This window comes from Cherax quadricarinatus, chromosome 75 (assembly GCF_038502225.1).
Source record: "Cherax quadricarinatus isolate ZL_2023a chromosome 75, ASM3850222v1, whole genome shotgun sequence".
In the NCBI taxonomy this organism is placed as follows: Eukaryota; Metazoa; Arthropoda; class Malacostraca; order Decapoda; family Parastacidae; genus Cherax; species Cherax quadricarinatus.
This window is the reverse complement of record NC_091366.1, coordinates 182,751-209,899: the sequence shown is the minus strand read 5'-3', so window position 1 is coordinate 209,899 and position 27,149 is coordinate 182,751. Positions and strand designations below refer to the sequence as shown.

General features: G+C 45.4%; 1 protein-coding gene across 6 annotated transcripts in view; it reads right to left on the bottom strand.

Moving 5' to 3' along the window:
• LOC128691860 (monocarboxylate transporter 13-like) overlaps positions 1-27,149 on the bottom strand; it is a 52,358-nt gene that overhangs the window by 9,261 nt on the left and 15,948 nt on the right. For 5 of the 6 annotated variants that reach the window (XM_070100850.1, XM_070100854.1, XM_053780789.2 and 2 more), the window contains exon 2: positions 6,814-7,202. In XM_070100850.1, coding sequence (XP_069956951.1) covers positions 6,814-7,192 — 379 coding nt within the window. In that variant the 5' untranslated portion in view covers positions 7,193-7,202. Of the gene's footprint in view, positions 1-6,813; positions 7,203-19,620; positions 19,818-27,149 lie in introns of all 6 variants that reach the window. The other variant, XM_070100851.1, reaches the window with a different exon arrangement.

The window sequence follows — 27,149 nt, the reverse complement described above, 5'->3', positions numbered from 1 at the left end:
TATGATAGAGTGGATAGAGGAGCAATGTGGCAGATGTTGCAAGTATATGGAATAGGTGGTAAGTTACTAAATGCTGTTAAGAGTTTTTATGAGGATAGTGAGGCTCAGGTTAGGGTGTGTAGAAGAGAGGGAGAATACTTCCCGGTAAAAGTAGGTCTTAGACAGGGATGTGTAATGTCACCATGATTGTTTAATATATTTATAGATGGGGTTGTAAAAGAAGTAAATGCTAGGGTGTTCAGGAGAGGGGTGGGATTAAATTATGGGGAATCAAATTCAAAATGGGAATTAACACAGTTACTTTTTGCTGATGATACTGTGCTTATGGGAGATTCTAAAGAAAAATTGCAAAGGTTAGTGGATGAGTTTGGGAATGTGTGTAAAGGTAGAAAGTTGAAAGTGAACATAGAAAAGAGTAAGGTGATGAGGGTATCAAATGATTTAGATAAAGAAAAATTGGATATCAAATTGGGGAGGAGGAGTATGGAAGAAGTGAATGTTTTCAGATACGTGGGAGTTGACGTGTCGGCGGATGGATTTATGAAGGATGAGATTAATCATAGAATTGATGAGGGAAAAAAGGCGAGTGGTGCGTAGAGGTATATGTGGAGTCAAAAAACGTTATCTATGGAGGCAAAGAAGGGAATGTATGAAAGTATAGTAGTACCAACACTCTTATATGGATGTGAAGCTTGGGTGGTAAATGCAGCAGCGAGGAGACGGTTGGAGGCAGTGATGTCCTGTCTACGGGCAATGTGTGGTGTAAATATTATGCAGAAAATTCGGAGTGTGGAAATTAGGAAAAGGTGTGGAGTTAATAAAAGCATTAGTCAGAGGGCAGAAGAGGGGGGTGTTGAGGTGGTTTGGTCATTTAGAGAGAATGGATCAAAGTAGAATGACATGGAAAGCATATAAATCTATAGGGGAAGGAAGGAGGGGTAGGGGTCGTCCTCGAAAGGGTTGGAGAGAGGGGGTAAAGGAGGTTTTGTGGGCGAGGGGCTTGGACTTCCAGCAAGCGTGCATGAGCGTGTTGGATAGGAGTGAATGGAGACGAATGGTACTTGGGACCTGACGATCTGTTGGAGTGTGAGCAGGGTAATATTTAGTGAAGGGATTCAGGGAAACCAGTTATTTTCATATAGTCGGACTTGAGTCCTGGAAATGGGAAGTATAATGCCTGCGCTTTAAAGGAGGGGTTTAGGATATTTGCAGTTTGGAGGGATATGTTGTGTATCTTTATACGTACGTATATGCTTCTAAGCTGTTGTATTCTGAGCACCTCTGCAAAAACAGTGATAATGTGTGAGTGTGGTGAAAGTGTTGAATGATGATGAAAGTATTTTCTTTTTGGGGATTTTCTTTCTTTTTTGGGTCACCCTGCCTCGGTGGGAGACGGCCAACTTGTTGAAAAAAAAAAAAATACAGTGAACCCCAGGTTTACGATCAGCTCCCAATGCGACCAATTATGTAAGTGTATTTATGTAAGTGCGTTTGTATGTGTATGTTTGGGGATCTGAAATGGACTAATTTACAGTGGAACCTCAAAAATCGAACTGCTCCCAACACAACCAATTATATAAGTGTATTTTTGTAAGTGCTTTTATAAGTGTATTTTTGAGGGTCGGAAATGGACTAATCTAATTTACATTATTCCTGATGGGAATAAATTCATTCGGTAAAGGCACTCGAACAGCCTTCTGGACTGAAGAAAGTTCGATATTTGAGGTTCCACTGTAATTCACAATATTCCTTATGGGAACAAATTCGGTCAGTACTGGCACCTGAACATACTTCTGGAATGAAATAATATCGTAAACCGGGGGCCCACTGTATTTAGTGAAGGGATTCAGGGAAACCGGTTATTTTATAACCGGACTTGAGTTCTGGAAATGGGAAGTACAATGCCTGCACTCTTAAAGGAGGGGTTTGGAATATTGGCAGTTTGGAGGGATATATTGTATATTTTTTATACATATATACTTCTAAGCTGTTGTATTCTGGGCACCTCTGCAAAAACAGTGATTATGTGTGAGTCAGGTGAAAGTGTTGAATGATGATGAAAGTATTTTCTTTTTGGGGATTTTCTTTCTTTTTGGGTCACCCTGCCTCGGTGGGAGACGGCCGACTTGTTGGAAAAAAAAAATAGGAGTGCAAAAGTTATTTTACATCTGTATGCACCACTAGTAAGGCCTCACTTAGGTTATGCAGCTATGTTTTGGTCGCCATAATAAACAATGTATATTCATTGGAGAACATTCAGAGAAGAATGACAAAATTAATGAACTGTACTGACAATGGGTTTGGGAATATTTTTTAGTAGGTTTGGGTTTGACAAGGATTTGCCAAGTATGGGCCAGTAGGCCTGCTGCAGTGTTCCTCCTTTCTTATGTTCTTTTACAAGTTGAGAGTGAACTGGCTGATGTAACTTCTTACTTATGGCCAGTATTACTACTGTGATTCATCAGGACCTCCATTAGCACTATGCAAGCATTTAACAATCGCCTGTAACACTTTTATCATGGTCGATGTAACTACGTGTGTATTGTACAGTAGTACCTGAAAGTTCTCTCTTTATCTCCAGTTTTGTAGATGAATGGTTCAGAGAACCGACATGTTGATAAATTAGACACATGTGCAACTGAAAGTTAAGACACATGTGCAACATCTGGATATCTTTATTGTAGTAGACGTTTCGCCATCCAGTGGCTTTATCAATACAGATTCTAGGACATAATAGGAAGACAGTAGAACTATATACAAAAGATGAGGTAATCAGTCCCTCGGCCTTGGAGTTAGTGTTCACAGCATCGTGGTGGAGGAGAATCTGGAGCAAAGACAAGAAGACTGGCGGTTTATATAGGCGTCAGTGGATAGGGACGGGCAGCAGACGAGGGCAAAGTCACTGGTAGGCGGGATTCCCCAGTGGAAGTAGGTCCTTCCCAAAGAGATGGGTTAGTTGCAGCAGCCGTGAAGGTCTTGTAGATGTCCTCTGAACCAAGATTCCATGATGTTGCAGTGTCTGACAAGTTGTGCAAGAAAGGTATATTTATACCTTTCTTGCACAACATGTGCAACTCTTGGGTATCTTTATTGAGGAAACGTTTCGCCACACAGTGGCTTCATCAGTCTATACAAAGGAGAATCTTGAAGAACAGGAGGAGAATGAGGTAATCAGTCCCTCAACCTTGAGTCGATGTGGTCAGTCCATCAATCTTGAATAGAATACGGCATACGTGCTGAGAAGGAGCTTATAAACCGTATGGCAGGAGAGGTGAAGCAGTCATAGGTCATGTAACATTTGTTCAATGTTGAAGTAGGTCGTGCCCAAGAATTAGGCAAGCGAAGAATTCCCAAGTATTAAGATCCCAAGAAGTTGCAGTGTCTGACAGGTTTGTAGATGAATGGTTCAGAGAACCGACATGTTGATAAATTAGACACATGTGCAACTCTTGGGTATCTTTATTGAGGAAACGTTTCGCCACACAGTGGCTTCATCAGTCCATACAAAGGAGAATCTTGAAGAACAGGAGGAGAATGAGGTTGCAAATGTTACATGACCTATGACTGCTTCACCTCTCCTGCCAACGGTTTATAAGCTCCTTCTCAGCACGTATGCCGTATTCTATTCAAGATTGATGGACTGACCACATCGACTCAAGGTTGAGGGACTGATTACCTCATTCTCCTCCTGTTCTTCAAGATTCTCCTTTGTATGGACTGATGAAGCCACTGTGTGGCGAAACGTTTCCTCAATAAAGATACCCAAGAGTTGCACATGTGTCTAATTTATCTCCAGTTGACATTGCACGTCAGTGCCCACACTTCAGAAGTCCTGTGACTCTGGTAAGTGCTCTACCTACCATGAATACCTAGGTTTAAGTACAGTAACTTTTAATTTTAGTAATTGACTAATAATTAGAATGGTGTAGTTAAAAATGGTTTGTTAAGAAGACACTAGTTGTATTGTTACATAAATGGACACAGGTGCAACTAGTGTTTGAGTCCATTTGCCTAACATTTTGTCAGTAATTTTGCCATTATTACTGAGTTATATTGTGAGAGAAAACTACTTGTATTGAGTAAGAACTGGCAGTAAGTGCCGAATGCCTTTATGATAAATATTTATAAATTAATGCATTACCTTAATGTGGATCAATATATAGTTACTAGTACAGTATGGCATAATTTACAACTGTAACTTGCATCAGGCAACCACTTAACTAAATCATATTAAACAGTGAGGGGGTTAACTGTTTTGTTTTTCAGGGTCGTGTACGGTCATCACAGGTTACAGGAAACTACAAGGAGCAAGCCAGGATCATGTATGGTCGTCACAGGTTACAGGAAACCACAAGGAGCGAGCCAGCACTACAACCTACCTTGTGAAGATGAACTTCTCAGACAAAGTAAGATTATACCGTTTAGTTACTGATGGTGGTTTGTTTATCAGGAAAGAGGGAAGTATTTATTGACAGGGTTCAGCACTGTATGACCTTTGTGGGCTTGGCACTAGTTCTGATTGTAATAATAATAATAATGACAAGGTCAATCATGGCAAATTTCATAAGAACATAAGAAAGGAGGAACACTGCAGCTGGCTTGTTGGCCCATACTAGGCAGGTCCTTTACAATTCATCCCACCAACAAAACATTTGCCCAACCCAACCCTCAATGCTACCCAAGAAATAAGCTCTGATGTGCAAGTCCCACTCAAATCCAACCCCTCTCACTCGTGTATTTATCCAACCTAAATTTGAAACTACCCAAAGTCCTAGCCTCAATAACCCAACTAGGTAGACTGTTCCACTCATCAACTACCCTATTTCCAAACCAATACTTTCCTATGTCCTTTCTAAATCTAAACTTATCTAATTTAAATCCATTACTGTGAGTTCTCTCTTGGAGAGATATCCTCAAGACCTTATTAATATCCTCCTCTCTCTTTACCCTTCCTGCTCCTTTCTGTTATTCCACTAAACATATTACTGTCCTTGTCAATTAGTGCCACTGGCTTTCCAATATCCACCTCATTTTGCCTATTACTAGTTCTCCTAGTACTCATATTACTACACTGCGACTTCACTGTTTTCCCGCCAAAACCCATACCACTAACTATTCCTAGTTTAAAGACCTAACAGCTCCCTCCACTGCGTTGGCCAGTGCTCCCACCCCACACCTAGATAAGTGAACCCCATCCCTGGCATACATGTCATTTCTGCCATAGAAGAGGTCCCAGTTGTCAATGAATGTTACTGCATTTTCCTTACAGTATTTGTCCAGCCAGCAATTGACACCAATTGCTCTGGACAACCATTCATTTCCAACTCCTCTCCTTGGCAAAATGCCACAAATGACAGGTTTCCCACCCTTCCTCCTAATTATCTCTATTGCTAACCTATACCTGCTAATCAGGTCCTCATTCCTACGTCTGCTAACATCGTTGCCTCCAGCACTGAGACAGATAATAAGATTGCTTCCATTACCTCTCATGATGTCATCCAGATGGCTAACAATATCCTTCATCCCAGCCCCAGGAAAACACACACTCTGCCTCCTACTCCTATCCTTCAAGCAGAATGCCCTATCCATGTACCTAATCTGGCTATCCCCAACAACAACAATGTTTTTACCTTCCTTGGTGTTGTCCGTCGTGATGCTCCCAGTAGTCGACTCACATTCGTCAGGTGGCATTACACCGCTTTTGGAATTCGTCAAGACGTTCTCGATGGTCTTCGTTGGGGTTTCTAGGGATGCCTCACTCACGTCTGCCATGCTTCCTTGGTGCTCGTTGTGGCATTCCCAGTAGAACACTCACATTCGTCAGGTAGCACCGAGAATGGGTTGGAAGTTTCCACAGTAGTCTTCTAGTTTCTCATTGTTTCTGCCTCTCCAACCGTTTTCTTGATCCTCAGCTTGGTTCCATGTTGCCCGGCCACTGACCAAGCTCCCCTCTTAACCTGGGGACTCACAACAGGAGGATTACTACGAATCCTCTTGTTCTCCTCCGTTAATCGCCGTATCTCCAGCTTAGCAACTCTGAGCTCTTCTCTCAGCTGCTGGTAAAGTTGCTCAAGAGAGGGCATCCTGGTTCAGATTCACAGATTCATATCTAGTTTTTTAGTTGAAACAAAGGCCACAAGTATCTGGTTGGTGTGTACTGCCTTGGACAGTTAGTGTCATTACAGTTACAGTACTTTGAGGGACAGTCATCTGCTGTGTGTGTAGTTTTGATGTCAGTGAGATGAATACGTGTCTCTGTTCAGTCTTCCCTCAAGGGAAGTCATTTGAAGTTGGTGAAGGGCTCTTGCTTCAAGGAATTTGCCCTAATCTCCCTTTACTTGGATCAAACCTGATTGCCTCCAATTTTTCCATGTGCAAATGAACACTTTGGGTTGAGTGGTTCACTCTGAAGGTAATGCAACATTATTGTGATGTAAATTTCTAGCAATTACTGTGACTTGCTGACTAAGTATACACTGTCTGTGTTGCTGTCTCTTCATATATTTACTAAATACATGCAAGGCTAAGACAGTGGTGGAGTCATTGAACTTGTTGATTTTTACTGAGCACTGAGGCAGTGCAATCAGTTTACAAAACAGTTTGAGTGGTTTTAGAACTTGAAGTAAAAAGAAACAGTTGATAAGAATGCAGAGAACTCCCTACAGTGACGAAAATTTAATTGTTTACATTGGTTATTAGGAAAACACTTGGAAAATCTCAAGTCGTCTTGTTATAGGGAAAAGTGATGAGCCTTGATAATGATGAGTAGGCTATACATAATAATAGTAATAATCATAATAATAATAAGCCTACCATTTTGAGATTTGTTGACTTGGGGATTTGTAGATTCTGAAACATATTCTTGCCTGAAGGAAGGAGAAGAAGCATGCACAAAACTAGAGGCATGTGTGAGAGTAGGCATGGAAGTGTGTGTAAGACTGTCCATGAAAGTATGTGCTAGAGTGGGTGTGGAAGTGTATGTGAGATTAGAGGTATGTGTGAGTTGGTGATTTTGAGCATGTGTGAGGTTGGGGGCAGGGGCATATGAGAGGCTTGGTGTGGGAGTTGTTAGGGTGGAGGTAAGTGTGAGGTAAGGGGTGGAGGAATATATGAGAGTAGCCTCCAGGTTGTGTGGGTGATCCTCTTGTATATTCTCCTGTGTTGCAGCCTCCAGCACAGTGTGTGATGACATCTGAAGCCACCTGGAGAGGGGTAACACAGGCATCAGTGTTTATTTAATAGAATATCAGAGATTGATACATTATATTTAAGTTAAATTAGTACATTTCAAGAGACTGGCAGACACCAGTTAGTGAACAGAGGTACTGAAGCAAATTTATGGGCAGCTTTGGGGAAAGGTTGGACAGATAGGTGGGTGGGAATGATTGGTATTGAGAAGGACTTGCCTTGTATGGGCCAGTAGGCCTACTGCAGTGTTCCTCTATTCTTAAGTTCTTATATCCACAGCTCTTCAAAGGCAGTACCTTAATGCTAGTGAAGGACTTGATCAAAGTCATTAGAGATATCCTGTCCTGGATCAAAAACAACATAAGAAAGGAGGATCACTGCAGCAGGCCTGTTGGCCCATACTAGGCAGGTCCTTTACAATCCATCTCACTAACAAAACATTTGCCCAACCTAATTTTCAATGCTACCTAAGAAAAGAAACTGATAACTCTATCCACTCATTTACAAGTCCCACTCAAATGGTAGATAAGACACATAGGCAACATTTAGGCAACTTTATTCCGAAACGTTTCGCCTACACAGTAGGCTTCTTCAGTCGAGTACAGAAAGTAGGCAGGAGCAGTAGAGATGTGAAGACGATGTAATCAGTCCATCACCCTTGAAGTCGTAGAATTTGAGGTTGTCAGTCCCTCAGCCTGGAGAAGTTATGATGAATGGTTTGAAAGTGTCTCAATCTGGAGAAGTTATGTTCCAAAGTCTGGAACTAACTGAAATCCAACCCCTCTCACTCATATATTTATCCAACCTATATTTGAAACTACCCAAAGTCCCAGCCTCAATAACCCAACTAGGTAGACTGTTCCACTCATCAACTACCCTATTTCCAAACCAATACTTTCCTATGTCCTTTCTAAATCTAAACTTGTCCAATTTAAATCCATTACTGCGGGTTCTCACTTGGAGAGATATCCTCAAGACCTTATTAATATCCCCTTTATTAATACCCATCTTCCACTTATACACTTGGATCAGGTCTCCCCTCATTCTTCGTCTAACAAGTGAATGTAATTTAAGTCTTCAATCTTTCTTCATAAGGAAGATTTCTAATGCTATGTATTAATTTAGTCATTCTACGCTGAATGTTTTCTAACGAATTTATGTTCATTCTGTAATATGGAGACCAGAACTGAGCTGCATAATCTAGGCATAATGGAGGTTTCTCCATTCCTTATGGGCTGTCAGACTCCTACAGGTTTAGAGCTTACCCATAAATATGATGATAATAAATCAACACATTGTTAGTTGACCTACGGTTGTAGTGACCTTCCACTAGTCACATGGAGCAAGTAAGACAAGATAAGATAGCTGCCTGGTACATTGTACTCCAACATTAAGCTTATCTTAAGCACATTGGAAAAGAGAGAGATTATGTACACAAGTTACCTAGTTAATGTTACTTGTACTAGGTCAGGTACTAGTGTACTAGGTCAGGTACTAGTTATTCCTTAATACAGTTCCTCCTCTCCCCTTCCTCCTTCCTCTCCCCTTCCTCCTTCCTCTCCTCCCTTTCTCTCCCTCTTTTGCTCCTCCCTCCCATTACTACCTCAATCCCCAACAGCCCCCATTCCCACAACCACTACCCCCCACAACCACTACCCCCCACAACCACTACCCCCCACAACCACTACCCCCCACAACCACTACCCCCCACAACCACTACCCCCCAAACCCACTACCCCCACAACCACTACCCCCCACAATACTACCCCCCACAACCACTACCCCCCACAACCACTACCCCCCACAACCACTACCCCCCACAACCACTACCCCCCCACAACCACTACCCCCCACAACCACTACACCCACAACCACTACACCCACAACCCCTACCGCCACAACCACTACACCCACAACCCCTACCGCCACAACCACTACACCCACCACCCCTACCGCCACAACCACTACACCCACAACCCCTACCGCCACAACCACTACACCCACAACCCCTACCATCACAACCACTACCCCCTACACCAACTACCCCCCCACACCCACTACAAACATAAAACACCACCATTCAACCAATCACCCACCAGCCACATTACCCCCTGCATCTTTAAATTCCCCCACTCACACCCACTACCATCCACATTCCCCCCTCCCTCACAACCACCATCCACAATCCCAGCAACCACCACAGTCCAACAACAACCAAAACAATCCCCCAACCAAAACAGTTCCCCAACAACCACCACCATCCACAATCCCCCAACAACTACCACCATCCACAATCCCCCAACATCCACCAGCACCCACAATCCCCCCAGCAGCCACCAGCACCCACAATTCCCCCAGCAGCCACCACCACCCACAATCCCCCCCAGCGGCCACCACCACCCACAATCCCCCAGCAACCACCACCACCCACAATCCCCCAACAACCACTACCAACAACCACCACTACCCAGGACGGTCTACTTACAGACTATTGGCTTCACTAATCACGCGGATGTGTAGAATTATTAGAGGGAGATGAGCGTGTTGGTGTTATCCCCATCCATGAGGATTTAACTCCCCTCCCTGACCCTCCCTACCCCCCTTACCCCCTTACCCCCCTTACCCCCCTCATGCCCACACCATGGGTATGGGGCACATAATTAAGATATTAAACAAAACTCATGACGCGCTAAGCTTTATAACCTTGCCAGGAACAACTGAAGTGTTGACTCTCAGTATTAAGGTCAGGCACCACGTGTGTCCGTATGAAGGTCAGGTACCACGTGTGTCCGTATGAAGGTCAGGCACCACGTGTGTCCGTATGAAGGTCAGGCACCACGTGTGTCCGTATGAAGGTCAGGCACCACGTGTGTCCGTATGAAGGTCAGGCACCACGTGTGTCCGTATGAAGGTCAGGCACCACGTGTGTCCGTATGAAGGTCAGGCACCACGTGTGTCCGTATGAAGGTCAGGCACCACGTGTGTCCGTATGAAGGTCAGGCACCACGTGTGTACATAAGGTCAGGCACCACGTGTGTACATATGAAGGTCAGGCACCACGTGTGTACATATGAAGGCCAGGCACCACGTGTGGATAATGAAGGTCAGGCACCACGTGTGTACATAAGGTCAGGCACCACGTGTGTACATATGAAGGTCAGGCACCACGTGTGTACATATGAAGGTCAGGCACCACGTGACTTCGAACAGGCGATAAATGACATGCCCATACACTCTGCCCCAGGGCCAGACTCATGGAACTCCGTGTCCATCAAGAACTGCAAGAAGCCCCTATCACGAGCCTTCTCCATCCTATGGAGAGGGAGCATGGACACGGGGGTCGTCCCACAGTTACTAAAAACAACAGACATAGCCCCACTCCACAAAGGGGGCAGTAAAGCAACAGCAAAGAACTACAGACCAATAGCACTAACATCCCATATCATAAAAATCTTTGAAAGGGTCCTAAGAAGCAAGATCACCACCCATCTAGAAACCCATCAGTTACACAACCCAGGGCAACATGGGTTTAGAACAGGTCGCTCCTGTCTGTCTCAACTATTGGATCACTACGACAAGGTCCTAAATGCACTAGAAGACAAAAAGAATGCAGATGTAATATATACAGACTTTGCAAAAGCCTTCGACAAGTGTGACCATGGCGTAATAGCGCACAAAATGCGTGCTAAAGGAATAACAGGAAAAGTCGGTCGATGGATCTATAATTTCCTCACTAACAGAACACAGAGAGTAGTCGTCAACAGAGTAAAGTCCGAGGCAGCTACGGTGAAAAGCTCTGTTCCACAAGGCACAGTACTCGCTCCCATCTTGTTCCTCATCCTCATATCCGACATAGACAAGGATGTCAGCCACAGCACCGTGTCTTCCTTTGCAGATGACACCCGAATCTGCATGACAGTGTCTTCCATTGCAGACACTGCAAGGCTCCAGGCGGACATCAACCAAATCTTTCAGTGGGCTTCAGAAAACAATATGAAGTTCAACGATGAGAAATTTCAATTACTCAGATATGGTAAACACGAGGAAATTAAATCTTCATCAGAGTACAAAATAAATTCTGGCCACAAAATAGAGCGAAACACCAACGTCAAAGACCTGGGAGTGATCATGTCGGAGGATCTCACCTTCAAGGACCATAACATTGTATCAATCGCATCTGCTAGAAAAATGATAGGATGGATAATGAGAACCTTGAAAACTAGGGAGGCCAAGCCCATGATAACACTCTTCAGGTCACTTGTTCTATCTAGGCTGGAATATTGCTGCACACTAACAGCACCTTTCAAGGCAGGTGAAATTGCTGACCTAGAAAATGTACAGAGAACCTTCACGGCGCGCATAACGTAGATAAAACACCTCAATTACTGGGAGCGCTTGAGGTTCCTAAACCTGTATTCCCTGGAACGCAGGAGGGAGAGATCATGATTATATACACCTGGAAAATCCTAGAGGGACTAGTACCGAACTTGCACACGAAAATCACTCACTACGAAAGCAAAAGACTTGGCAGACGATGCAACATCCCCCCAATGAAAAGCAGGGGTGTCACTAGCACGTTAAGAGACCATACAATAAGTGTCAGGGGCCCAAGATTGTTCAACTGCCTCCCAGCATACATAAGGGGGATTACCAACAGACCCCTGGCAGTCTTCAAGCTGGCACTGGACAAGCACCTAAAGTCAGTTCCTGATCAGCCGGGCTGTGGCTCGTACGTTGGTTTGCGTGCAACCAGCAGCAACAGCCTGGTTGATTAGGCTCTGATCCACCAGGAGGCCTGGTCACAGACCGGGCCGCGGGGGCGTTGACCCCTGGAACTCTCTCCAGGTAAACTCCAGGTATGAAGGCCAGGCACCACGTGTGTACATATGAAATTCAGGCACCACGTGTGTACATGTGAAGGTCAGGCACCACGTGTGCACATATGAAGGCCAGGCACCACGTGTGCACATATGAAGGCCAGGCACCACGTGTGTACATATGAAGGCCAGGCACCACGTGTGTACATAAGGTCAGGCACCACGTGTGTACATAAGGTCAGGCACCACGTGTATATATGAAGGTCAGGCACCACGTGTGGACATATGAAGGCCAGGCACCACGTGTGTACATATGAAGGTCAGGCACCACGTGTGTACATATGAAGGTCAGGCACCACGTGTGTACACGTGGTGCCCGACCTTCATGTGTGTACATATGAAGGCCAGGCACCACGTGTGTACATATGAAGGTCAGGCACCACGTGTGTACATATGAAGGCCAGGCACCACGTGTGTACATATGAAGGTCAGGCACCACGTGTGTACATATGAAGGTCAGGCACCACGTGTGTACATATGAAGGCCAGGCACCACGTGTGTACATATGAAGGTCGGGCACCACGTGTGTACATATGAAGGTCAGGCACCACGTGTGTACATATGAAGGCCAGGCACCACGTGTGTACATAAGGTCAGGCACCACGTGTGTACATATGAAGGTCAGGCACCACGTGTGTACATATGAAGGCCAGGCACCACGTGTGTACATATGAAGGTCGGGCACCACGTGTGTACATATGAAGGTCAGGCACCACGTGTGTACATATGAAGGTCGGGCACCACGTGTGTACATATGAAGGTCAGGCACCACGTGTGTACATATGAAGGCCAGGCACCACGTGTGTACATAAGGTCAGGCACCACGTGTGTACATATGAAGGTCAGGCACCACGTGTGTACATATGAAGGCCAGGCACCACGTGTGTACATATGAAGGTCGGGCACCACGTGTGTACATATGAAGGTCAGGCACCACGTGTGTACATATGAAGGTCAGGCACCACGTGTGTACATATGAAGGCCAGGCACCACGTGTGTACATTAGGTCAGGCACCACGTGTGTACATATGAAGGCCAGGCACCACGTGTGTACATATGAAGGTCGGGCACCACGTGTGTACATATGAAGGTCGGGCACCACGTGTGTACATATGAAGGTCAGGCACCACGTGTGTATATATGAAGGTCAGGCACCACGTGTGGACATATGAAGGTCAGGCACCACGTGTGTACATATGAAGGTCAGGCACCACGTGTGTATATATGAAGGTCAGGCACCACGTGTGTACATATGAAGGTCAGGCACCACGTGTGTATATATGAAGGTCAGGCACCACGTGTGTATATATGAAGGTCAGGCACCACGTGTGGACATATGAAGGTCAGGCACCACGTGTGTACATATGAAGGTCAGGCACCACGTGTGTATATATGAAGGTCAGGCACCACGTGTGTACATATGAAGGTCAGGCACCACGTGTGTACATATGGTCAGGCACCACGTGTGTATATATGAAGGTCAGGCACCACGTGTGGACATATGAAGGTCAGGCACCACGTGTGTATATATGAAGGTCAGGCACCACGTGTGTACATATGAAGGTCAGGCACCACGTGTGTATATATGAAGGCCAGGCACCACGTGTGGACATATGAAGGTCAGGCACCACGTGTGGACATATGAAGGTCAGGCACCACGTGTGTATATATGAAGGTCAGGCACCACGTGTGTATATATGAAGGTCAGGCACCACGTGTGTATATATGAAGGTCAGGCACCACGTGTGTACATATGAAGGCCAGGCACCACGTGTGGACATATGAAGGTCAGGCACCACGTGTGGACATATGAAGGTCAGGCACCACGTGTGTATATATGAAGGTCAGGCACCACGTGTGGACATATGAAGGTCAGGCACCACGTGTGTACATATGAAGGTCAGGCACCACGTGTGTACATATGAAGGTCAGGCACCACGTGTGTACATATGAAGGTCAGGCACCACGTGTGTATATATGAAGGTCAGGCACCACGTGTGGACATATGAAGGCCAGGCACCACGTGTGTACATATGAAGGCCAGGCACCACGTGTGTACATATGAAGGTCAGGCACCACGTGTGTACATATGAAGGTCAGCCACCACGTGTGTACATATGAAGGTCAGGCACCACGTGTGTACATATGAAGGTCAGGCACCACGTGTATATATGAAGGTCAGGCACCACGTGTGTACATAAGGTCAGGCACCACGTGTGTACATAAGGTCAGGCACCACGTGTGTATATATGAAGGTCAGGCACCACGTGTGTACATATGAAGGTCAGGCACCACGTGTGTACATATGAAGTTCAGGCACCACGTGTGTACATAAGGTCAGGCACCACGTGTGTACATATGAAGGCCATGCACCACGTGTGTATATATGAAGGTCAGGCACCACGTGTGTACATAAGGTCAGGCACCACGTGTGTACATATGAAGATCAGGCACCACGTGTGTACATAAGGTCAGGCACCACGTGTGTACATATGAAGGTCAGGCACCACGTGTGTACATATGAAGGTCAGGCACCACGTGTGTACATATGAAGGTCGGGCACCACGTGTGTACATATGAAGGTCAGGCACCACGTGTGTACATAAGGTCAGGCACCACGTGTGTACATATGAAGGTCAGGCACCACGTGTGTACATATGAAGGTCAGGCACCACGTGTGTACATAAGGTCAGGCACCACGTGTGTACATATGAAGGTCAGGCACCACGTGTGTACATATAAAGGTCAGGAACCACGTGTGTACATAAGGTCAGGCACCACGTGTGTACATATGAAGGTCAGGCACCACGTGTGTACATATGAAGGTCAGGCACCACGTGTGTACATAAGGTCAGGCACCACGTGTGTACATATGAAGGTCAGGCACCACGTGTGTACATAAGGTCAGGCACCACGTGTGTACATATGAAGGTCAGGCACCACGTGTGTACATATGAAGGTCAGGCACCACGTGTGTACATATGAAGGTCAGGCACCACGTGTGTATATATGAAGGTCAGGCACCACGTGTGTACATATGAAGGTCAGGCACCACGTGTGTACATATGAAGGTCAGGCACCACGTGTGTACATATGAAGGTCGGGCACCACGTGTGTACATATGAAGGTCGGGCACCACGTGTGTACATATGAAGGTCAGGCACCACGTGTGTACATATGAAGGTCGGGCACCACGTGTGTACATATGAAGGTCAGGCACCACGTGTGTACATATGAAGGTCAGGCACCACGTGTGTACATATGAAGGTCAGGCACCACGTGTGTACATATGAAGGTCAGGCACCACGTGTGTACATATGAAGGTCAGGCACCACGTGTGTACATATGAAGGTCAGGCACCACGTGTGTACATATGAAGGTCAGGCACCACGTGTGTACATATGAAGGTCAGGCACCACGTGTGTACAAATGAAGGTCAGGCACCACGTGTGTACATATGAAGGTCAGGCACCACGTGTGTACATATGAAGGTCAGGCAGAGGAATGTGATGAGATAACTTGTATGAAAAAAACTTAGGCTTCTTCAATTGTAAAGGTCAATAATGTAGTGTCTGCTGTAGATCTTTATAAAGGTCAATAATGTGTCTGCTGTAGATACGGCTTTATAAAGGTCAATAATGTGTCTGCTGTGGATACATCTTTATAAAGGTCAATAATGTAGTGTCTGCTGTAGATACATCTTTATAAAGGTCAATAATGTAGTGTCTGCTGTAGATCTTTATAAAGGTCAATAATGTAGTGTCTGCTGTAGATCTTTATAAAGGTCAATAATGTAGTGTCTGCTGTAGATACAGCTTTATAAAGGTCAATAATGTAGTGTCTGCTGTAGATACAGCTTTATAAAGGTCAATAATGTAGTGTCTTCTGCCCGGCTTATCAGGAACTGACTTGAGGAATTGATCAAATTCCCTCCTGACGACTGCTAGGGGGTTGTTGGAGCTTCCCCTTAACTACGATTAGTGTGTGGTGAAGAGTCCTTCGTGGTCCCTTTACGTTTATTGAGTTCGCTGTGTATACTCCTCGCACCAGTGCTCGCAATCTGTTTCGTGAGTCATCTGGAGTGATTTGGATGTACAGGATTGGAAGCAGTCCCTCCAGGATCTTCCAGGTGTAGATTATGAGGCATCTTTCTCACATTCTAGATAGTACAGTTCCAAGGATTTCAAGTAAAGTGGTACCTCGAGTTTCGAACAGCTCCCAACTCGAGTATTATTCCTTATGGGAACAAATTCGTTCGGTATCAGCACTCGAACAGCCTTCTGGAACGAATTCAGTTCGTAACTCGAGGTACCACTGTATTTTCAGTAATTTAGGTGCTTGACTAAGGTTATTGGAACTATGAAGATTGTCTACTTGTTGGGGTTCACCTGCCGTGAAGTGTTGCTGGTATAGAGCAACATTCCAGCCTAGAGAGGATGGGTCCCCTCAAGATTGTCGTCATCAGTCCAGCATCTCTCGTTTTGAAAGTTCTAGTTATCCAGTCAATCATTTTCCTGGTTGTTGCGATAACATTATGCTCCTTGAATGCCAAGTGTGACCAGAGAGGAGCTTACGACCACGTTTCGGTCCAACTTAGACCATTTAGAAAGTCACACTGTGACTGTGTATTGTTCCGGTCACGGTATTGTGACTTTTTTGTTATTTGTACTCAAATGTTTGTAGTTGCAGGGGTCAGCACCAGTTACAATATTTTTATATTTAAAACTTAATATAATACACAAGTAGGCAAATATAACTTCATATTATTATTATTATTATTATTATTTTTATTTGGGGAAACTTAACCCGTAGGGTTCACACAATGGCAGTAGAATTCGAGATAGTGAGGTTTGATCTAGGAAAGTGAAGGCTACGTGTGTTTCTTACAAGCAAGAATACCTCAGTAGTATGTGTGTATTCCTCTTAAGTCGAAGTGAATGTGTGTGTGTGGAGCCTGGCCCATGGCCGGGCTCCCAGAGTTTTAAGACTCCAAACACATCAAAGGCATATCAAAGGTGTGTATTTGTCTGTTAGATACAATGTGTGAGTGTAGTATCTGTTAGATACAATGTGAGTGTAGTATCTGTTAGATACAGTGTGAGTGTAGTATCTGTTAGATACAATGTGAGTGTAGTATCTGTTAGATACAATGTGAGTGTAGTATCTGTTAGATACAATGTGAGTGTAGTATCTGTTAGATACAGTGTGAGTGTAGTATCTGTTAGATACAATGTGAGTGTAGTATCTGTTAGATACAGTGTGAGTGTAGTATCTGTTAGATACAATGTGAGTGTAGTATCTGTTAGATACAGTGTGAGTGTAGTATCTGTTAGATACAGTGTGAGTGTAGTATCTGTGTTAGATACAATGAGTGTAGTATCTGTGTTAGATACAATGTGAGTGTAGTATCTGTGTTAGATACAGTGTGAGTGTAGTATCTGTGTTAGATACAATGAGTGTAGTATCTGTGTTAGATACAATGTGAGTGTAGTATCTGTGTTAGATACAATGTGAGTGTAGTATCTGTGTTAGATACAATGTGAGTGTAGTATCTGTGTTAGATACAATGTGAGTGTAGTATCTGTGTTAGATACAATGTGTGTGTAGTATCTGTGTTAGATACAATGTGAGTGTAGTATCTGTGTTAGATACAATGTGAGTGTAGTATCTGTGTTAGATACAATGTGTGTGTGTGTGTGTGTTAGATACAATGTGTGTGTGTGTGTGTGTGTGTGTGTTAGATACAATGTGTGTGTGTGTGTGTGTGTGTGTGTTAGATACAATGTGTGTGTGTGTGTAGTATCTGTGTTAGATACAATGTGTGCGCGCTTACATGTTTGCGTACGTGCTTGTGTATAATATACAGGGGTAGAGCTATAACTCAACCCCTGCAACCACAGTTAGACGAGTACACGTGCTTGTATACATGCCTGAGCATGCACTGGTGTATGGTCATGCTCATACCTTGGGTATAAATACAGTCTTCTGGCTTACACTTGTGTCTTCTAATTCACTACCTTCCTAACACCACACTTCTCCTACACTTTACTAAGCCACATAATGTCCTCTGCTGCTGCTGCTTTCTATATTTTATATTCAAATTAGCTACGCCTGGTGTGGCTACCCAAGTTTACTTAACATTTCACGAGACTGAGTCAAGAACTGAGAATATGTAATATGATTTAATGGTTATAATCATGACCATAATTTTTAAAAGGGTGGAGAGGTAAGCTAATGGAAGGTCTCGGTCACATGACTAAAAGCTACAACTGTGGGTCGTCATATAACTAAGGCCTGCATCAGAAAACACTTGTCCTGTTTCCTGTCAAACCTAAACTATCTGATGTTGTTTAACGATGGGGATAAATGGTATAGAATAATATGACAATGTTGTTTAACGATGGGGATAAATGGTATAGAATAATATGACAATGTTGTTTAACGATGGGGATAAATGGTATAGAATAATATGACAATGTTGTTTAACGTTGGGGATAAATGGTATAGAATAATATGACAATGGAAAAATAGACACATGCGTGTGTGTGGGGGGGGGGCGCATTATACTATATTTGTGTTATATTTGCATGGTTGTTTAACATCCAGTAGCCCATCATGTGAAGATATTTTTCCTATACTCCACTGGATTAAAACTGAGCACATTGACAGTTGGTTACAAGACTAGTCCCGGAGTTAAGTGGAATGTTCTACGAGGAACGGTTAAAGGAAATCAACCTGCCAAAATTGGAGGACAGGAGGGACATGATAACAACATATAAAATACTGAGAGGAGTTGACAAAGTGGATAGGGACAGGATGTTTCAGAGATGGAACACGGTAACAAGGGGTCATAACTGGAAGGTGAAGACTCAGATGAGTCACGGGGATGTTAGGAAGTATTTCTTCAGCCATAAAGTCGTCAGGAAGTGAAACAATCTCGAGAGTGATGTAGTGGAGGCAGGAGCCATACATAGCATTAAGAAGAGATACGATAAAGCTCGTGGAGCAGGGGGCGAGTGGACCTAGTAGCGACCAGCGAAGAGGCAGGGCCAGGAGCTGTGCTCGACCCCTGCAACCGCAAGTAGATAAGCAAATAGTTTATCTGGAGTTTATCTGGAGAGAGTTCCGGGGGTCAACGCCCCCGCGGCCCGGTCTGTGACCAGGCCTCCTTAGGTCAGTGTCCCAGGATGCGACCCACACCAGTCGACTAATACCCAGGTACCCATTTTACTGATGGGGAACATAGACAACAGGTGGAAAGAAACACGTCCAATGTTTCTACTCTGGCTGGGAATCGAACCCAGGCCCTCGCAGTGTGAAGCGAGAGCGTTAACCACCAGGCGCTTCCTATATTTCCCTGGTATTCCATCACGCAGGATCTTTGGAACATCAGATAATGGTAATGTATCAACTTGAGGGTAGAAACTAACTCGAGGATATTGTCGAGCATTCCACTGTGTTTAATAATAATTTATTTCCCAGTGCTACGAATTTTTTTTTTTTTTACAAAATTGGATGACACTGAATAGTGCACATGGGAAGCCCCTAGTTATACCTGGAGGGGGTTCCGGGGGGTCAGCGCCCCCTCGGCTCGGTCAATGACCAGGCAGAGGATTTCTGGCAAACATATGCTTCGCTTTGGAATTTTCAGTGAGGCGATCCTCCGCGTGTGCGGCAGTCTTCTTCAGTCTAATACAGAAGTATCTTTATGCCAGTACGAAAGTCCAACATAATAGTCGTCTGTGTACTAATCTGAAACAAAAAAAGCTCGTGTTACGCAGGTGGGGGACACATGTTAATACATCACCATACACTTGGTGTCCCTGCTTATACTAGTCACCGTACACTTGGTGTCCCTGCTTATACTAGTCACCGTACACTTGGTGACCCTGCTTATACTAGTCACCGTACACTTGCTGTCCCTGCTTATACTAGTCACCGTACACTTGGTGACCCTGCTTATACTAGTCACCGTACACTTGGTGTCCCTGCTTATACTAGTCACCGTACACTTGGTGACCCTGCTTATACTAGTCACCGTACACTTGGTGTCCCTGCTTATACTAGTCACCGTACACTTGGTGACCCTGCTTATACTAGTCACCGTACACTTGGTGTCCCTGCTTATACTAGCCACCGTACACTTGGTGACCCTGCTTATACTAGTCACCGTACACTTGGTGTCCCTGCTTATACTAGTCACCGTACACTTGGTGTCCCTGCTTATACTAGTCACCGTACACTTGGTGTCCCTGCTTATACTAGCCACCGTACACTTGGTGACCCTGCTTATACTAGTCACCGTACACTTGGTGACCCTGCTTATACTAGTCACCGTACACTTGGTGTCCCTGCTTATACTAGTCACCGTACACTTGGTGACCCTGCTTATACTAGTCACCGTACACTTGGTGTCCCTGCTTATACTAGTCACTGTACACTTGGTGACCCTGCTTATACTAGTCACCGTACACTTGGTGTCCCTGCTTATACTAGCCACCGTACACTTGGTGACCCTGCTTATACTAGCACCGTACACTTGGTGTCCCTGCTTATACTAGTCACCGTACACTTGGTGTCCCTGCTTATACTAGTCACCGTACACTTGGTGTCCCTGCTTATACTAGCCACCGTACACTTGGTGACCCTGCTTATACTAGTCACCGTACACTTGGTGACCCTGCTTATACTAGTCACCGTACACTTGGTGTCCCTGCTTATACTAGTCACCGTACACTTGGTGACCCTGCTTATACTAGTCACCGTACACTTGGTGACCCTGCTTATACTAGTCACCGTACACTTGGTGTCCCTGCTTATACTAGCCACCGTACACTTGGTGTCCCTGCTTATACTAGCCACCGTACACTTGGTGACCCTGCTTATACTAGTCACCGTACACTTGGTGACCCTGCTTATACTAGTCACCGTACACTTGCTGTCCCTGCTTATACTAGTCACCGTACACTTGGTGTCCCTGCTTATACTAGTCACCGTACACTTGGTGACCCTGCTTATACTAGTCACCGTACACTTGGTGTCCCTGCTTATACTAGCCACCGTACACTTGGTGACCCTGCTTATACTAGTCACCGTACACTTGGTGTCCCTGCTTATACTAGTCACCGTACACTTGGTGTCCCTGCTTATACTAGCCACCGTACACTTGGTGACCCTGCTTATACTAGTCACCGTACACTTGGTGACCCTGCTTATACTAGTCACCGTACACTTGGTGACCCTGCTTATACTAGTCACGGTACACTTGGTGTCCCTGCTTATACTAGTCACCGTACACTTGGTGTCCCTGCTTATACTAGTCACCGTACACTTGGTGACCCTGCTTATACTAGTCACCGTACACTTGGTGTCCCTGCTTATACTAGCCACCGTACACTTGGTGACCCTGCTTATACTAGTCACCGTACACTTGGTGACCCTGCTTATACTAGTCACCGTACACTTGCTGTTCCTGCTTATACTAGTCACCGTACACTTGGTGTCCCTGCTTATACTAGTCACCGTACACTTGGTGTCCCTGCTTATACTAGTCACCGTACACTTGGTGTCCCTGCTTATACTAGCCACCGTACACTTGGTGTCCCTGCTTATACTAGTCACCGTACACTTGGTGACCCTGCTTATACTAGTCACCGTACACTTGGTGACCCTGCTTATACTAGTCACCGTACACTTGGTGACCCTGCTTATACTAGTCACCGTACACTTGGTGTCCCTGCTTATACTAGTCACCGTACACTTGGTGACCCTGCTTATACTAGTCACCGTACACTTGGTGACCCTGCTTATACTAGTCACTGTACACTTGGTGACCCTGCTTATACTAGTCACCGTACACTTGGTGTCCCTGCTTATACTAGTCACCGTACACTTGGTGACCCTGCTTATACTAGTCACCATACACTTGGTGACCCTGCTTATACTAGTCACCGTACACTTGGTGTCCCTGCTTATACTAGTCACCGTACACTTGGTGTCCCTGCTTATACTAGTCACCGTACACTTGGTGACCCTGCTTATACTAGTCACCGTACACTTGCTGTTCCTGCTTATACTAGTCACCGTACACTTGGTGTCCCTGCTTATACTAGCCACCGTACACTTGGTGACCCTGTTTATACTAGTCACCGTACAATTGGTGACCCTGCTTATACTAGTCACCGTACACTTGCTGTCCCTGCTTATACTAGTCACCGTACACTTGCTGTTCCTGCTTATACTAGTCACCGTACACTTGGTGACCCTGCTTATACTAGTCACCGTACACTTGGTGACCCTGCTTATACTAGTCACTATACACTTGCTGTTCCTGCTTATACTAGTCACCGTACACTTGGTGACCCTGCGTATACTAGTCACTGTACACTTGGTGACCCTGCTTATACTAGTCACCGTACACTTGGTGACCCTGCTTATACTAGTCACCGTACACTTGCTGTTCCTGCTTATACTAGTCACCGTACACTTGGTGTCCCTGCTTATACTAGTCACCATACACTTGCTGTTCCTGCTTATACCAGTCACCGTACACTTGGTGACCCTGCTTATACTAGTCACCGTACACTTGGTGACCCTGCTTATACTAGTCACCGTACACTTGCTGTTCCTGCTTATACTAGTCACCGTACACTTGGTGACCCTGCTTATACTAGTCACCGTACACTTGGTGACCCTGCTTATACTAGTCACCGTACACTTGGTGACCCTGCTTATACTAGTCACTGTACACTTGGTGAACCTGCTTATACTAGTCACCGTACACTTGGTGACCCTGCTTATACTAGTCACCGTACACTTGGTGAACCTGCTTATACTAGTCACCGTACACTTGGTGACCCTGCTTATACTAGTCACCGTACACTTGGTGACCCTGCTTATACTAGTCACCATACACTTGCTGTCCCTGCTTATACTAGTCACCGTACACTTGGTGACCCTGCTTATACCAGTCACCGTACACTTGGTGACCCTGCTTATACTAGTCACCGTACACTTGCTGTCCCTGCTTATACTAGTCACCGTACACTTGCTGTCCCTGCTTATACTAGTCACCGTACACTTGCTGTCCCTGCTTATACTAGTCACCGTATATTTGCTGTCCCTGCTTATACTAGTCACCGTACACTTGCTGTTCCTGCTTATACTAGTCACCGTACACTTGGTGACCCTGCTTATACTAGTCACCGTACATTTGCTATTCCTGCTTATACTAGTCACCGTACACTTGGTGTCCCTGCTTATACTAGTCACCGTACACTTGGTGTCTCTGCTTATACTAGTCACCGTACACTTGGTGACCCTGCTCATACTAGTCATCGTACACTTGCTGTCCCTGCTTATACTAATCACCGTACACTTGGTGACCCTGCTTATACTAGTCACCGTACACTTGCTATTCCTGCTTGTACTAGTCACCGTACACTTGGTGTCCCTGCTTATACTAGTCACCGTACACTTGCTGTTCCTGCTTATAGTAGTCACCGTACACTTGGTGACCCTGCTTATACTAGTCACCGTACACTTGCTATTCCTGCTTATACTAGTCACCGTACACTTGGTGTCCCTGCTTATAATAGTCACCATACACTTGGTGTCCCTGCTTATACTAGTCACCGTACACTTGGTGTCCCTGCTTATACTAGTCACCGTACACTTGCTGTCCCTGCTTATACTAGTCACCGTACAACTGCTGTCCCTGCTTATCTCTCAGTAAATAGGTACCTCAGTTGTACTTTAGTATGGGGGGGGGGGGAAGCTGTATCCTAGGAAAAACACTCAGATTTAAACGCCAAAATATTTAACTTTCTTGTTATGACAGGTTAATAAGAACGGGGTCATACACGGTCACAAGCAGTCTGTTGTGTATTTGTTGACCAAGTTGGACCGTGACATCGTCACAAGTTTCTGTCTTCTGTGTGCAGGTTATTTGTGTGTTGTTCCAGTCACGATATTGTGCGTTTTTGTTCTTAACAATGACCTCTTTAAACTGTGTAAAGTAAAAGGACACAAGTGCAACTAATGTGACATTTATTGCGGCAACGTTTCGCTCTCCAGGAGCTTTATCAAGCTTGATAAAGCTCCTGGAGAGCGAAACGTTGCCACAATAAATGTCACATTAGTTGCACTTGTGTCCTTTTACTTTACATATTGTCGGTAATTCTACCAACTTTATTACACTCTTTAAACTAGCACACAAGACTTTACTTCCATTATTTCACATTTTAATATTAATTTAAGCACTAAACACGTAGGTGTTAAAGAGCGCTGCTGGAAGCTGTGTGTGAGAGTAAAGTCTGGCTTGTCTTCAAGCTAGTACTTCTGATGTAAAGGCCTGGCTTGATGACAAGCCACTAGCTACGAATGGTTAGCAATGTTAGACGACTTGTGGACAAACTTGCTTTCGTAAACAATGTGATTAACTCTCTTCAAGGGAAGTGTTTAATGCTGGGGAACGACTCCATGCAATTGTTATTATTAATTGCCTCCCCAAGGCAGGACGACCCTCGCCCGTGTGTCCTTCAGCCTCCCCAAGGCAGGACGACCCTCGCCCGTGTGTCCTTCAGCCTCCCCAAGGCAGGACGACCCTCGCCCGTGTGTCCTTCAGCCTCCCCAAGGCAGGACGACCCTCGCCCGTGTGTCCTTCAGCCTCCCCAAGGCAGGACGACCCTCGCCCGTGTGTCCTTCAGCCTCCCCAAGGCAGGACGACCTTCGCCCGTGTGTCCTTCAGCCTCCCCAAGGCAGGACGACCTTCGCCCGTGTGTCCTTCAGCCTCCCCAAGGCAGGACGACCTTCGCCCGTGTGTCCTTCAGCCTCCCCAAGGCAGGACGACCTTCGCCCGTGTGTCCTTCAGCCTCCCCAAGGCAGGACGACCTTCGCCCGTGTGTCCTTCAGCCTCCCCAAGGCAGGACGACCTTCGCCCGTGTGTCCTTCAGCCTCCCCAAGGCAGGACGACCCTCGCCCGTGTGTCCTTCAGCCTCCCCAAGGCAGGACGACCTTCGCCCGTGTGTCCTTCAGCCTCCCCAAGGCAGGACGACCCTCGCCCGTGTGTCCTTCAGCCTCCCCAAGGCAGGACGACCCTCGCCCGTGTGTCCTTCAGCCTCCCCAAGGCAGGACGACCCTCGCCCGTGTGTCCTTCAGCCTCCCCAAGGCAGGACGACCTTCGCCCGTGTGTCCTTCAGCCATAATGTGTGTTGCTAAGCGAGACAAAATTTGGGAAGCAACATTTAGCTAAATGAATTATTCATGAACGTACGTAACGTAAGTTAAGAGTTGTGGCATGATGGTGTGTATGTACTGTTGCCATCACCACCCCAACACACACACACACACAACACACACACACACACACACACACACACAACACACACAAAACACACACACACACAAAACACACACACAAAACACACACACAAAACACACACACAAAACACACACAAAAAACACACACACACACACACACACACACACACACACACACACACACACACACACACACAACACACACACACACAACACACAAAACACACACAAAACACACACACACACAAAACACACACAAAACAAACAAAACACAAAACACAGACCGGGCCGCGGGGGCGTTGACCCCCGAAACTCTCCAGGTAAACTCCAGGTAAACACACAAAACACACACAAAACACACACAAAACACACACACAAAACACACAAAACACGCACACAAAACACGCACACAAAACACACACACACAAAACACGCACACAAAGCACGCACACAAAACACACACACAAAACACACACACACAAAACACGCACACACAAAACACACAACACACAAAACACGCACGCACAAAACACACACAAAACACACACACAAAGCACACACAAAACACACACAAAACACACAAAACACGCACACAAAACACACACACACAAAACACGCACACAAAGCACGCACACAAAACACACACACAAAACACACACACAAAACACACACAAAACACACACACAAAACACACACACAAAACACACACAAAACACGCACACAAAACACACAACACACAAAACACGCGCACATCCTAACGCACACACAAAACACACACAAAACACACACACACAACACACACAAAACACGCACACAAAACACACAACACACAAAACACGCGCACATCCTAACGCACACACAAAACACGCACACACAACACACGCACACACAACACACAAAACACACACACACAAAACACACACAAAACACGCGCACATCCTAACACACACAAAACACGCACACACAAAACACGCACACACAACACACGCGCACACAACACAAAACACACGCACACACAACACACAAAACACACACACACACACACAAAACACACAAAACACGCACACATCCTAACACACACACACTGCTTATTTATCATGTACTAAATTATCATACAAGCTGCTTGTCATGGTTATAATATATACTGCCATACTTTATCATACACATTTATAAAATACATACTATTATTTATCACGCATATTGCCTAAGTTAGTTATCACAGTGTTGATTATCATAGACCTGTCTTAGTTATCACACACACTGCCTGTCTTCAGTGTACCTGGAACTGGTCCTCTTAAGTATGTGACTCTTCAAGGCCGAGACCTTCAGAGTTGGAGAACAACTCTCCACAAAAATGAGTGCCATCCTCCCTTGGATCAACTCTGACGACATCTTCCAGGTCCCCCAGCCACTATGACCTCTACGAGTCACTGTTATATCAGTGAAGGGAGGTGGACAAGGGAATTCCAGGCAGCAGCGCTGCTGCTCCTGTAATATTTACGTCATGCTTGGCAATCAATACTTCATCATTATGTTGCAGTCCGTCTTGTTATATCAGCGGTGACCAAACAGACTTGCATGTTGTTGGTGGAGCTGGAAATTTGTTAGTTGTGACAGCATTTTGATTGAACATTTGAACCAGAAGCTGGTGTCTGAAGTTTGTGTCTTGGTGCCTGACCCAACACCACTAGCTGGTGTCTGAAGTTTGTGTCTTGGTGCCTGACCCAACACCACTAGCTGGTGTCTGAAGTTTGTGTCTTGGTG